The sequence below is a fragment of the Spermophilus citellus genome (assembly GCF_964194105.1).
Source record: "Spermophilus citellus genome assembly, chromosome: 16".
Classification (NCBI taxonomy): domain Eukaryota; kingdom Metazoa; phylum Chordata; class Mammalia; order Rodentia; family Sciuridae; genus Spermophilus; species Spermophilus citellus.
In genome coordinates this window covers 53,628,931-53,643,548 of record NC_138196.1, presented here as the reverse complement: position 1 = coordinate 53,643,548, position 14,618 = coordinate 53,628,931, and the positions used below count along the sequence as shown (strand labels likewise).

The 14,618-nt window shown below is 35.6% G+C and overlaps 1 protein-coding gene across 2 annotated transcripts in view; it reads left to right on the top strand.

The window, feature by feature from the left end:
- The window catches only part of WWC2 (WW and C2 domain containing 2), a 240,054-nt gene that overhangs the window by 94,685 nt on the left and 130,751 nt on the right, over positions 1-14,618 (top strand). The window contains exons 2-3 of one of the 2 annotated variants that reach the window (XM_081269215.1): positions 1,408-1,455; positions 4,920-5,029. Coding sequence is in view for 1 of the 2 variants with exons in the window: in XM_081269214.1 (XP_081125340.1) it covers positions 4,920-5,029 (110 nt within the window). In the remaining variant the exon portion in view is untranslated. The remainder of the gene's footprint in view (positions 1-1,407; positions 1,456-4,919; positions 5,030-14,618) is intronic. The other variant, XM_081269214.1, reaches the window with a different exon arrangement.

The following is a 14,618-nucleotide window of genomic DNA, read 5'->3' as shown; positions in this document are numbered from 1 at the left end:
CTCAGGGCTCAAGGTGAGGCAGTACATCATGGCGGGAAAGTGTGGCACGGGGAACCAGCTCACATGATGACCAGGAAACAGAGAGAGGTTTCCACTTGCCATATACAAATATATACTCCAAAGCCACACCCCTAAACCTCACCTTCTCCAGCCACATCCTACCACTTCAGTTACCACTCGGGATTAATTCACTGATTGAGTTAAGACTCTTACAACCCAGTCATTTATTCTCTGAACCTTCTTGGATTGTCTGACACATAAGCTTGAAACATCCAAACCATAACGTATTCCCAGTGATTTGGGAGGCTGAGGCAGAAGGATTGCAAGTTCAAGGCCAGCCTCACTGAGATTTAGTGAGCCCTGTCTCAAAATAAAAAGAGCAGGGGTAATGTACCCATGGGTTCAGTCCACAGGGACCCTGCCCCCCAAAAAAGGTAAATTTTTTTTTTTAAAGCTACCTTATCTCTTTGGTCAAATAGTGAAGGAATTTAAGAGTCATGTGCCTTTGATATGTGTTTTTCCTTTTATTTGTGATTAGACTTTGCTTTTTATTTCTTCAGAATGTCCATGTGAATCTTTGCAGTGTGAAGGCCCAGGCAGCAGATTATGCAACCACTACTGCCTTTAGTATAACTGTTTAGAGGAGAGGTATGTGTTGCCTAAACATGAGTCTTTGATTACAGATAGGTTTTTATTTCTGCATAGACTATTCAAATGAAGATTATAATTATGTGTATTTTATAGAATTTTAGGATTTAACTCACACATTTACAAATATTAAAGCTTATGTAGTACATGATAAGCATTTGGTAAAAGTTTAATATTATTAGTATAATTAAATTATATGTAAAAATTGAGTCGTTTTACATAGACTACCGTAAACATTGAAGCTTTTGTTATATATCTGGGTTCCCAAAACCACCAGCATGAGCTTTGTGTTCTTTCAAAGGTGAATATTGCTTTGTAAGAGTATATTCATGGTCAGATGTGGTAGCACACATGCAATTCCAGTTACTTGGGTGGTTAAGGTAAGAGGATCCAAGTTTGAGGCTAGCCTGGGCAACTTAGGGAGATGCTGTCTGAAAATCAAATTTATAAAGGGCTGGAGGACAGCTCATTGGTAGAACACTTGTCTAGCATGTGTGAGGCTCTGGGTTCAATTCTTCATACTACCAAAAGAAAAACATATATAATATATTTATATGTGTGTATATATTTTATTCATGAAGTAACTGGATTTAGGTATTAGGTGGCAGAAAGGAAATTGTGGTAGGGAGGGCCTTCTGAAGTCCTCCAGATTTAAAATCTCCAGCTTAGGGTCAATGAATGATTAGGAAAAAAACGTCCAGGGAGTAGTCAAAAAGTTTGAGAAAAGGTTTTTTTTTTTTTTTTTTTTTTTTTTTTTAGGTTGGGGGACTGAATATATTTACAGACTGAGAGAGAAATATTACCTAGGTATGTCATAGTAATTATTTTCTTCTTATCAGGGTCACAGCATAAATGGGTCCTTGATTTTATATGTCCAGTTTCTGAGGATGTTATTCAATTTATATTTTGTAATTTGGGTAAGAATTCAATCGTAAAACTTTTAATATTTACAATTATATATTTAATGGTTTTACTTATTAATGCAGAAAAGATATTTTGTAGATATATAAAATAAATTATTAAACTGACTTTTTTATTAGTCTATATTAATTATACAGAATAAGTCCCCTTGTTTAAATTGACTTTTAAAGTAAAGTTGCCAAGAAATTTTTTCATTAAAAATTTTTTTAATATTTATTTTTTAAAAGTAGTTGAAACAATACCTTTATTTTATTTTTATGTGGTGCTGAGGATTGAACCCAGGGCCTCGCACGTGCTAGACAAGCGCTCTACCACTGAGCCACAACCCCAACCCCAACATTAAAATTTTTTTGGAATGGAAACTTCTGAATTATTCACTGAGTTCATAATTATATCTATCCTTGCAGTTGTAATTTAGTTTTATAACAGTGACAGTTCAGTGCTTTTTATTTGTTGACCAATTCCCAGAAAAAGCTGAGTTATTTCCAAGTGTAACCAAGTTACCATAACTTGTAATCACAGCACACGTTCTGATCCTTTTATAACTTCTTTTAATTATAAGAATAATAAACATATTCATATAATATTCAGGCATGTAGAGTTGATATCAGGTGTAAGATTTCTTTTTTGTCACTTAAACTTGCTATTTCTATATCTTCTCATTGTTAATTTCTTCAGACTGTGTGTGCCTATGACAACATTAATAAAGGTGTTAGGGAAACAGGGTTCTCAAACAGAATCATGTGTAGGGCAAGCTGGCACAGGAGCAGCTTTAGTGAGGTAGTCAAAGAGATATTTTTATAGGCAGTGAAAGTAGGCAGGCCACTATCTCTACCATGGAGATTTTTTTGATAGGATATTTAATTCATTTATTAAAATTAGCATCAATTTTTCCTGGGAAACTTATGATATGAGATCTAATTTGAGCACAATTTTTTTGGACACAAATTTACTTTATGATTACAAAACAAATATGGCAAGTTACCATTTTGAGGCAGGTTGCTTAACATCTTTTTAGATTCATTTCACTCATTTAACATTGAAGCTTATGAAAGAGAATAAAATCATGACATTTGCAGGTAAATGGATGGAGTTAGAGAAGATAATGCTAAGTGAAGTTAGCTAATCCCCCCAAAACAAATGCCTAATGTTTTCCCTGATATAAGGAGGCTGATTTGTAGTGGGGTAGGGAGCGGGGAGCATGGGAGGAATGGAGGAACTCTAGATAGGGCAGAGGGGTGGGAGGGGAAGGGAAGGGGAATGGGGTTAGAAATGATGGCGGAATGTGATGGACATTATTATCCAAAGTACATGTATAAAGACATGAATTGGTGTGAATATACTTTGTATACAACCAGAGATACGAAAAATGGTGCTTTATATGTGTAATAAGAATTGTAATGCATTCCGCTGTCATATATAAAAATATTTAATTTAACAAAATTGAGGCTTACCATTTGCCAGGTGTTATATTTTCTAGTTCTTATTTAAACTTTATGGTGTACTCTTTCCTCCTGACCTCTTCGAAAAAATAAAGGGAACTGGAGCTTTTAAAGTTAATAACTTGCCCTAGTTTGTGCAGTGAGTAAGTCATAGAACAAGGAGTTGAATGCAGATTTCTTTGTTGCAAAATATCAAGTGCTTAACTTCTAAGCCAGTAGAATGACCTGGAGAGCATATATTGCTGGATCCTAGAGTTTCTGATTTTGTAGGTTTACCTTAGAGTTCAAGATTTTTTTTTTTTTTTTTTTTTTTTTTTTTTTTTTTTTTTTTTTTTTTTTGGTGCTGCTGGTCCTGGGACTGTACTTTGAGAACTACTGTTTACATCTGACTTGATTCCTCTTAGGAGTTGAGGGAGAATTCACATGTTGTGTTTGTGTTGATAATCGTTAATATTGACTGATTACTGTGTGCTAGTTAGTATTCCAAGTTAATTCCTTTTTATCCTCACATCAATCTTAGGAAGTAATTAAATTGCAGGGAGAGGATGTGTTATGTGGGAGGGGTATGAAAATAAGAGGAGGAAATTGAGGTAGAGAAGTCCAGTTAAGATGTCTTATAGTGTGTTAGTTTAGAGGTGGTTACCCCCGTTATTGCTTCTGTCAGCTGAGCTGGTTTCAAAGACCAGTAGTCTTGGAGCCATCTCTAGATTTCATGCAATGGGGAGGTTGAAAGAAAAGGGAACCTTTCTTTTTATCCATTGGTCTTTTGGGTCTTTGGAGGACGGTTATAGACTAGGCCTGGGAATCCTTTTCATGTCACTCTCCCAGTAATCTGAAGGGTAGGTAATGTACTTTGTTATTCTGATGAATGATGTGGTTCTGGAAGTGACCCATATTTCAGGTGGGCAATGAGACTTTTGATATTCATTAGCACAGATATATATTTCCTATATAAGACCCATGGCATTGATGCCAGTATATTAAATTAGAAAGTATGTGGAATGGTGGCAGCCACCCTGCAACAAGGCATTCACTAATCTATGATATTAACCTGCCATCACTGCTCCAGTAGCCTGGGAAAATTCCAAAAGCAAAAACAAAGGGAATAAAAAAAAAAAATCTGTAATTATGTCTGAAATCTGTATTTTGCTTAGGAAACCAGGTAGTTTCCCCATGGGTTTTAAAGAAAAAGTTTTAAAGAGTAATTAGTATTAAAGAGAAAGTATCTTAGAAAGCAGTTTTAGGAGAAAGTGTAAGGCGGTTTGAAAAGGTGAGATCATATTGGTATATTAATACTTTGTGTTTGGTTCTGTTAAAATTTTCTTGAGTGACTGATATATATGGGATACTTATAAAAGTAAGACATGTTTTCTTTCCTGTCAAGGACAACTCATAGCAGACCTCACAGTTGAGTGTTTAGTTGATTTGTATAAGAGCATTCAAATTTGAAATTAGTATAGTTTGTTGCATATAATCTTATCTTAGAAGTAATTATATCATTTTAATGATACCAGTGCTTGAATCCTGGGGCAAAGTTTTGTTTTCAATGGGACAGCAATTTTGCCATAGAATTAGAGCTAGATCCCAAGCCTCCTCACTTTCAGCTTGGAGTTCCCTTTGCTTTGAGATGGCTTGAATTATTAATTGAAGAGATTTATTTCCCAACCTTAAGCTGTGAACTTTCAAAGGGGGATAACAATTTACTCTGCTTTTTTGGATATTCATGTCTGTATTTTATCCTTGTATGTTTTCTCTTTCTTTAGTATTTCAAATGCAGTAGTACAAACTCTGGAACTAATCAAGAACAAAAAGGAAATGCAACCTAGATACTTGTGGTTAGGATATTGAATTTTGACATATGGTCTTATGGAAAAAAAATCACAGTGTATTTATTCTGGTTTGTTGTAGGTTAACGAAGCCCTTGTCATTTGCTGATTGTGTTGGGGATGAGCTGCCGTGGGGATGGGAAGCAGGGTTTGACCCTCAGATTGGTGTCTACTACATCGATCACATCAACAGTAAGTTTTTCTTTTTGCTGAAAGCAAACATTTAGAAAAGAATCTCCAAAAATCTGTACTTACATAAAAGGGCATACATTTTACAAAGTGAATTTCCTTATTTTAAACCTCCATTTTCTTAATGATTGATACTTAACTGAAATGCCTGTTTTGGTATTTGGGGCATGTGTGTGGATTTGCATTATGGGGAGGGACAGAGAGGGAGAAAGAATGTGTGGTCTGGCTGGCTGTTTGCACTACAGGGAATGAGTTTTCTTCTCTAGTGCAGGTCTAGGACTCTGTGAAGATTAAAAAACAAAACAAAACAAAAAAAAAACCTGTTGGGTGACTTGTTTACAACCTCTGCATCTGATAGGATGATTCCTTCTCCACTAGTGCTTGCCCAAAGAAGAGTTGGGCATGGGCATATGCTGTCTGTAGACGCAGCTGGTGTGGACTAGGTGACCTGAGGAAGGGACTGGCACTCACCAGCAACTCTGGAAGACAGAATACATGTGGGAGAGACTGGAGCGTTTTTCTTCTTCCTGTTTCTTGATTTCTTTGTGGCAGGAATGAAAAGTCTCATTTTTAACAGCTTTTAGATCTGTCATGGAAAGGTAGGGCAGAGGACCACTGTGGCCATGAACACCTTTTTAAAACACATACTTGAAGTTTTTTTTTTTTTCCTTTTTAAAAAATATTTGTGTGTGTGTGTGTTTACATGACTATTTCTTTATTCAGCCATTTGAAAATTCTTTCAGAGAAGCATACAATAATTACAGTGACCATTTTGCTTATTTCATTTAAGAATTATTATTTTGATAGATTTTGAGAACTATATAATGAATTTTTCTTATTTCTCTTAGATCTCCTCTTACATTAAAATTTTACAAATGTACCCTTTACTCATTAGGAATAATATCAGTGTAGAAAAGTATTTTATTTCATACTATTCATTAGTGATGGCTTATAGCAGCCCTGTATTAGGTATGTGATACATTTTTTGAGAGGCAATAAATAAATAAATAGATAGATAAATACCCAAATGAATAGCAGTGATTTCTTACAAGTAGATGAAGTGGAGGAATGGAAAGGAGCAGACACTTTGAGGTATAAATTCAGTTTTTCAAAGAGCACATAAAATTTATAATCTGTGGTAGAGAATATCTGTGTGGTACAGATTGGGAGTCAGTTTTCATGCATACATTAGCCCAACCTAAATACAAATAACAATTTTTACAAGTTGTTGCTTCAGTCTTTTTTTTAATGATTAAAAAAATATCTTTTTTGTTGAAATATTATCTCTTCCTGAAAATTTCTAAAAATTCCATGAAGAGGTCTTTATATGTATGCATATGCGTGGGTGTGGATGTTTGTGGTATTGGAGGATCAGATAAACCTTTCAATGGAATATCTGAAATGTGCAGCTATTTCACTCTTACAGTTACTTTAGGTGAATAAGATTTAGCTCTTTTTCTTTAAAGTATTTGGGAAACCCGAAGCCAGCCTAGCTGTACTTGTTCAAAGGAAATAAGTTCTCATGATACCACAATAAGAAAAGGAATTCCCTTTGCTTCCCTCCTACCAACTGCCAACTCTTTGGTATCTAAATCCATCTTTGCAGGGCTTGTTCTTCTTTCTCAATGAAAGAGGTATTTGAGATCTTCCACCCCCACCCTGTGGATGACCTCTTAGTCACTTTTATATCCCATCCTTCTCTCCTGTGTTATATCTTTCCCAGTTATTTTCTGGTTTTAACTCCCCTCCGCCCACCCTTTCTAGTGATTCTTCTGTCTTAAATATTGGAAACTGTCAAAATGGAACTAAACCAAACTACAAAAGAAAAAAAAGTTAACAGTAAATTTCTCCCTACCCACTCAAGATCATCCTGCAGCCTAAATCCCTTACTAGCTATGGTAAAAGCCATGATCTGCTTGAACTTCACGTTCTCCATTGTTCTACATCTCACAGAAATCATTCTTGCTGGAGGTCATCTGAGACCATACAGATGATCAAAGCTAGCCAAAACTGTAGTCTCGTCTTCCTTGTAACTGTAGGTTATTCCTTGGGTTTCATGGCATTTCCTTTTCACTACCTGCTTGCCGCAGTCCAAGTTTCTCTTACGTATCCCTCTTGTTTCTGCTATCAGGACTTCTGTAGAGCCTGCAGTTTGCACCTTGCAGATTTTCTTGGGTGATAATTTTAGTTACTTCCTTCAGGATGTCAGTTGCCAAATTTGTCCCTTAACTTTCAGATGCATCTATTTGATTTCTTACTATAGGATTCCTCCCAGTCTGCCCCTTGGGCCCTTTCCATTTTAATCTCCTGCCCTACCCCAGCACTGGAGGATCCTCCAGCAGTATCATTTTGCTTCCCTGGCTTTCGGCCTTTCTGTATGTCTGTTGGTCTAGCCCCTGACCTCTCTTCTCAACAACACCCTAGGTCTTCCCTTTGGACCAATTGCTTCATCCTTCCAGGCTTGGTCTATTCAGGTGCCGCTGCTTCCCAAAGGTTTCTGCAACACATACCTGGACCTCGTAGGTCTTCCACTCCTATCTAGATTTGTTGGCCAGCCTGGGTATTTTTGTAATACCAGGTATGTAGGATTTTTTTAAAAAAACTTCATCACATTTCATTTAAAGTTGTTTATATGTTTTTCTTACTAAATTGTGAGCTTCTTGAGGGCAGTGATTGCAACTTTTATTTCTTTATCCTACTATAATTGATTAACTCTTAAATGTTAAAAGAAAGGAAGAACTTATTACCTAGCTCACAAAATAAAAGCTCATTTTTAAAAAAGGAATTAAAGTATATTTCAAATGTAAGTTGTACTTCAGAAAGCACTATTCTGAATATATAAAAACTTGATTATCAGAATATAAATTTTTAAGCCTACCATTTTTCTTTAGTATGGTAATTGTAACCTAGTGGCCTGATGGATTTATTGTGCCCTAAAGTATCCAAATTACCCACAGCAAGTAGTTTATTCACTGAAAAGGATCTGACCCATTATCTCATTAATCTTCAAGACATTTCTGTGAAATTTTAGAGAGCAAATGGTATTATCTTCTCATAACAGCTGGTCCACACATATGTTGTGTTTTGGCATTGTATAGTTTCAGCATTATTTTCTCTTTATTTAGATAAAACATGAAATAAGGAGTGTTTGGTTGTTTTAATACTATTTCTCTGAAACACTCTTAAATATTTAGAAGAAAAATTTGACCTTGACAGTGATAGTTACTTCAGGCCTTTTGTGTTTTATTTTAACATTTATCTTTTAGTGGGTGTGTGATGGGGATATAGACATTGATGGGAGTGCTTGCATCTATCTAGATGTTAGTTGTGAGGTACTATATGTAAGTTTCTGATATTATTAATACAATCAAAAGAAAATCACCTTTTGGTGGAATCAAAGTTGTATCATAATTTTTTTCTTTCTTTTAGTTACCTAGGTGTTGTTTGCATACATGAAACTGCACAGATGTTGTGTGTTTTCAGTGAACTTTGACAAATACATATTTTTTTGTATCCTCCATCCCAATCAAGATATGGAATTCCATCACCTCAGTAAGTTCTATCCTGACCCTGACCAGGCAGCTCCTCCCTAGTGTTTCAAACATTGTTCAGATTTTAGTTTTGCTTATTCTAGAATTCAGAACTTCCTTAGATTTTAGGAATAGATTCTTTCACTCAATGTGTTTTTAAAGACTGTTCTACTGGGGCTGGGGTTGTGGCTCAGTGGTAGATCACTTGCCTAGCATGTGTAAGGCACTGGGTTCCATTCTCGGCACTGCATATAAATAAATAAAATAAAGGTCCATTGGCAACTAAAATATATACATAAAAAGACTGTACTACTGATTCAAACAGTAGCATGGAAGAAGAGAATTAGTGTATTTGACAATGAACCCACATCCAGAATACATAAAGAACTCCTGAAAATCAGTGTTAAAAAGATAACCCAATTTAAAAATAAACAACAAACTTACATACTTCTCAAACAAAGATGTAGCAATGGACTTAGTTTCATTTATGATATTGTTTACACTGTAGAATATTTCCTTTTTATTGCTGAATAGTATTCTACCTACCTGAGCAAATCAGTTTTAAAAATCTATTTTGCAATTTTATTTTTTCCAAGTTTTAGCTATTATGAAAAAGGCTGCTATGCACATTTGAATATCTTTTTTTTAAAAATTGTGGTAAAAAATTCAGAAGTTTATTATGTTTTTGTTTTCTTTTTTTGGTGGTGTTGGGGATTAAACTCAGGGCCTTGCAGATCTCCAATTCATCAACCATTTAGAAGTATATAGTATATTACTGTTAATTCTATGCACATTACTGTGCAGCAGATCTCTAAAAGTTATTTAGCTTGCAAAACTAAAACTGTATACCCATGGGACCAAAGTTCCCTTTCCTTTCCTCCTGCTCCTGGCAATCAACATTCTAATTTCTGATTTAACTGAAGTTTGACTAGGTTAGGTGTCTTGTCTGTTTTTTTGAAGTAAACATTTGTTTTTAAGTTTTATTCATGTAATAGCATAAGACAGGATTTCCTTTTCTAAGGCTCAATGACCTTTTTAAGGCTCTCTAGTAGTGTGTCCTGTAATTTCTTTACCCATTCATCTGGTAATGGGCATTTCAGTTGCTTACAACTCTTGGCTGTCATGAATAGTGCATCAATGAACAGGGGTGTGCAAATACCTCTTTGAAATCCTAGCTGTAAATGTTTGGATAAATACCCTGAAGAGGGATGTCAGGATCATAGTTCTATCTTTAATTGAGAGACCTTTACTGGTTTTCCTACTGGCTATATCATTTTTACACTTCCACCAAGAGGGCAAATGGTAACATTTTCTCAACATCCTCAAAAGAATTTGTTGTTTTTTACTTCCATTTCCCTGATGATTAGTGATGTTAAACATTTTTTTCAATTTGTTAATGAGCCATTTATATATATTCTCTGGGAAAATGTCTAGTCAAACCCTTTGCCCATTTTTAAATTGGGTTTATTTATTTAGGTGCAGTTGTAGGAATTCTTTATATAGTCTGTGTATGTATTCTTTAGCAGACACGCACAAACACAATGAATATTTGTTTTTCTAGTCTTTCACTTGCCTATTTATTTTCTTAGTGGTGTCTTTAGAAGAGTAGAATTTTGAATGTTGACAGAGTTCACTACATCACTTATTTTCCTTTTATGGTTAGTGCTTTTTGTTTCCTAAGAAATTTTCCAGGGTTGTAAAGATAGTCTCCTATAATTTCTTCTAGTTTTAGCTTTTGCTGTTAAGTATATCCAATATGAGTGAACGTTTGTTCATAATGTGTAATAAGGGTCAAGATCTCAGCTGGGCGTGATGGCACACACCTGTAATCCTAGCTACTGAGGAAGCTGAGACAGGAAGATTGAAAGTTTAAGGCCAGCTAAGGCACTTAGCAAGACCCTGTCTCAAAATAAAATATCAAGGGCTGGGGATGTAGCTCAGTGGTAGAGTGTTTGCCTAGCATGTTAGAGGTCTTGTGTTAAAATATATAAAAGATGGGGTGGCATGGGGAGTTGAGAACTTTTCCCTTCTTATATATATCAGAGGAAGTTCTAGTACCAATTTTTTCTCCCTGGTACAGGGCATTAAACCAAAGGGTGTTTTTATCAATGAGCTACATCCTTAGCACATTTAATTTTTTTATTTTGAGGCAGGTCCCATGAAATTGCCAAGCCTTACATCAAAATTGTCCTCCTGCTTCAGTACCATCTGTTAATATGACTTTAATTTCCCCAATGAATTGATTTAGAATCTAGGTTGAAAATCATTCAACTGTGTATGTGAATCCTACTCCATTCCATTTAATTATTTGTTTCTTTTTACTCTAGGACTACATTTCTATACTTATTGTGAAATATGTTAAGTCTTGAAGTCAGGTAGTAAAGTCCTCTGACTTTGTTGTTCTTTTTTTCAGTTTATATTGGTTATTTTAGATCTTGTACATTGTTAAATTTATTTTAGAATCAATTTATTATTTTCCTCAAAAGAGCTTGTTAGAAATTTGATATCTATAGACAGTTTGGGAAGAAAGCTATGACAAAACCATAAATATTGTATAATCTGCCATTTAAGTTTTCTTCAGTTTCAGCAAAGGTCTGTGGTTTTCAGAATAAAGATCATCTTTTGATTTTTCATTCAGTATTTCTAGATATTTTTATTTTGGGAGATGAAATTTTACATAGTATTATAGAATCAATTTTTAAGCACATAATTTACATACAATAAAATGTATATTTTAAGTGTCTACCATCTCAACCAACATAAAGATTTCTATCATAGGAGAACTTCTTTCCCCTTTGTAGTCAATGCTTCCCCAACTCCATGTGACTATAGATTAGTTTTGCCTTTTCTAGAAATGCATGGGAATGTGTGTTAGATCCATTCATGTTGCATATATCAGTTGTTTGGACCCCTCTTGTTCCCGAGTACTATTTGATTATCTGAAAATACCTGAAATCGTTTGTTTATTCATCATTTGATGGATGTTTGGGGTTGCTTTCAGTTACTTATTATGAATGTAGCTATTGTGAACATCTTTTTGTGGGAATATGACATCACATTTAGCATAAAGACCCCAGAGTTGAACTGCTGAGCCATGTTGTAAGCATTGGCTTCAGAAGAAATGGCCAGAGAGTTCTACAAAGTGGTTGTACTATTAATGCTTGAGAGTTCCAGTTGCTTTTGGTGTTGTCATTCAAAATTTTATCAGGTGTGAAGTGGTAACCCATTGTGATTTTACTATTGTGTGTCCCTGTGTTAACTGTGAGCCCTTGTTTCCCTGAATGCTGAAGTATAACACCAGAGAAGCACACTGAGACAAGTGTAGAGTGGAAAGTGGAAGGGTTTATTAAAGGATAGCAGAAAAGACTTCCTCCCAGAGGAAGAAAGGCAGAATCCATGGAAAGGGGAGGTCTTCCCTTTTTTTATATCTAAGGTCTTTTTTTAGTCCTCCCACATTCCTGTCCTTTGTTTCCCTCTAGTCTGCAGTGATGGAATGCTGGTGGGAAGGCCAAAAGGTAAGAGATATCTGGACTGATGGGGCAGGGAGGAGTAATCTGGGCAGGAAGGGTCTGGGATGGTTTGATTAGCACCTCCCTGTTTGCTGTGAGCTACTTCATTAACAGTGGTTTAGGATGGGTTCTGGGCCTTGTGGGAATTAACATTTCAGTTTCCCCAGGTGTTGTTCTGGTTTCCTGGACTCCATTCTCAATATGCTCTTCATTTTCTTTATCTTACTCTTTTAGAGCCGATTTACCTAACTACACTAACTACCTATCTTTAAATCTGGCTTCACCTGCAAACTCGAAAACTCCTTATCTCTTAATATACTGTCATTGGCACTAGTGAATGTGTGTGTGTGTGTGATTGTATGTGTTGTGCATATATATTTTTTGTTTGTCAAGAATTGGTTCATAACTTTTCCCCATGTTTTTATTTGGTTATTTGTTCTCTTATTACTGAATTGTGAGAATTCCTCATATCTTCTATATTAAAGTCTTTTGTTGTGAAATCTTTTCTTCTAGTCTGTGACTTCTTGTTTTCTTTGTGGCAGATTTGAAGAGATGAAGATTTTAAGTCCAGTTCTGCATCAACAAAAATGGAGAACACACTGCCATGTGGTTGTTTTTATTTGTTTCTGAATCCTCCTTGCTCTTATTTTTTGAATTCCTCCTCTGTTTGTCATCTGTATTCAGTTCTTAGTTTCTAGTTGCAATCAGTGGGAGAGATTAGATTGTGTGTTCTTACTCCATATTAGTCTGAACCATGCCCCTCATACCCCCATAAAGTAATAGTTTATGTCTTTCCTAAACAGAGAGGAAGTATTGCTCCTACAAGGGAGAGGTCCCAGATGGGTAGTCCTGAACCACTCTCTTTTATATGAACGTTGAAGCAACACATGTGCTGAGATTCAAGGAAAATTCCTTAAGTTTTTATAATTTTCATATGGACATGGTTGCTTTAGATGGAGAGAAGTAAATTTTGTGCCCTTCTATAGCATCTCTAACCCATATCATCCTGTAAATTTTCCTAGGCAGGTATGCTATTAAGATATTTATCAAAGAAAAATTTTAGTTGTTTAAAATCCAAGTAAACATCTTAATTTGGTGGAAGTGATACTAACTTCTGAAAATGTGATAGTTTATATATTGCATAAATTTGTGAAATTTAGGGATTTCTCAGGCATTATTTTCTTCCATGTGAATGCAGATTTTAGATAGATGATTGTGCCTTTCTTCTTGAATCTGTTATTTCCCTTTACTTCAGACTATTTCTTCTTTTTCTCTTCATTTCACTCATTTTTCTTTTAAATCATGTCTTTCCCCCGAGATATTAGCTTACCCTGTTCTTTTTAACATGCACTTAAAAAAAACTATAATAGTGTTTTCCTTTGCAATTACTATGCAGACTCTTCATCTACATTTTAACCTCAGATAATCTTTAATTTTTTTTTCTTCATTAGCCAGTGCAGTGGCATATGCCTGTAATCCCAGAGGCTGAGGCAGGAGGATAGCAAGTTAGAGTCCGCCTCAGCAACCTTGAGGCGCTAAGTAACTCAGTAAGACCCTGTCTCTAAATAAAATACAGAAAATAGGGATGCAGATGCAGCTCAGTGGTTGAGTGCCCCTGAGTTCAATCCCCGGGGACCGCCTGCCCTCTCAAATTTCTTTATTAGAGCTTCATAGTTATACATAGTAATTGGGTTCATCCTGACAAACTCATAAATGCATGGAAATTGATTTTAGTTTATACATCCCCTTCTTTTTTCCCTCCCCTTTCCCTTCTGTTCTCCCTCCTGTACCCCAATTTCTTTCCCTTATTGTACTTGACTTACTTCACCCATCTATTAATTTATATTTGACTAGTTCTTTATATTATCCTATCCTTTTTTCTCCCTTTTCTTTATTTTACTCTAGTTTCTGCATATGAGACAAAACATTGGACCTTTGAGTTTCTAAGTTTGGCTTATTTCACTTAGCAAGATATTCTCCATTTCCATTCATTTACTGGCAAATGCCATAATTTCATTCTTTGTTATGGCTTAATAGAACTCCATTGGTGTGTGTGTGTGTGTGTATGTTTGTGTGTATCACAGTTTCCTAATCTGTTCATTTATTGATGGGCCCCTGGGTTGATTCCATAATTTAGCAATTGTGAATTATGCTGCTATAAACATTGAGGTGGCTGTATTGCTATAGTATGAGGATATAAGATCTTTTTTTTTTTTTAAAGAGAGAGGGGAGAGAGAGAGAATTTTTTTTTTAATATTTATTTTTTAGTTCTCGGCGGACACAACATCTTTGTTGGTATGTGGTGCTGAGGATCGAACCCAGGCTGCACGCACACCCGGCGAGCGCGCTACCGCTTGAGCCACATCCCCAGCCCGGATATAAGATCTTTTGGGGGAAATACCAAGGAGTGGGATAGCTGGGTTATATGGTGTTCCATCCCTAGGTTTTTGAGGAATCTCCATATTGCTTTCCAGAGTGGTTGTACTAGTCCTATAGTCCCAACAACAATTTACAAGTGTACTTTCCCCCCACAACATTGCCAGCATTTATTGT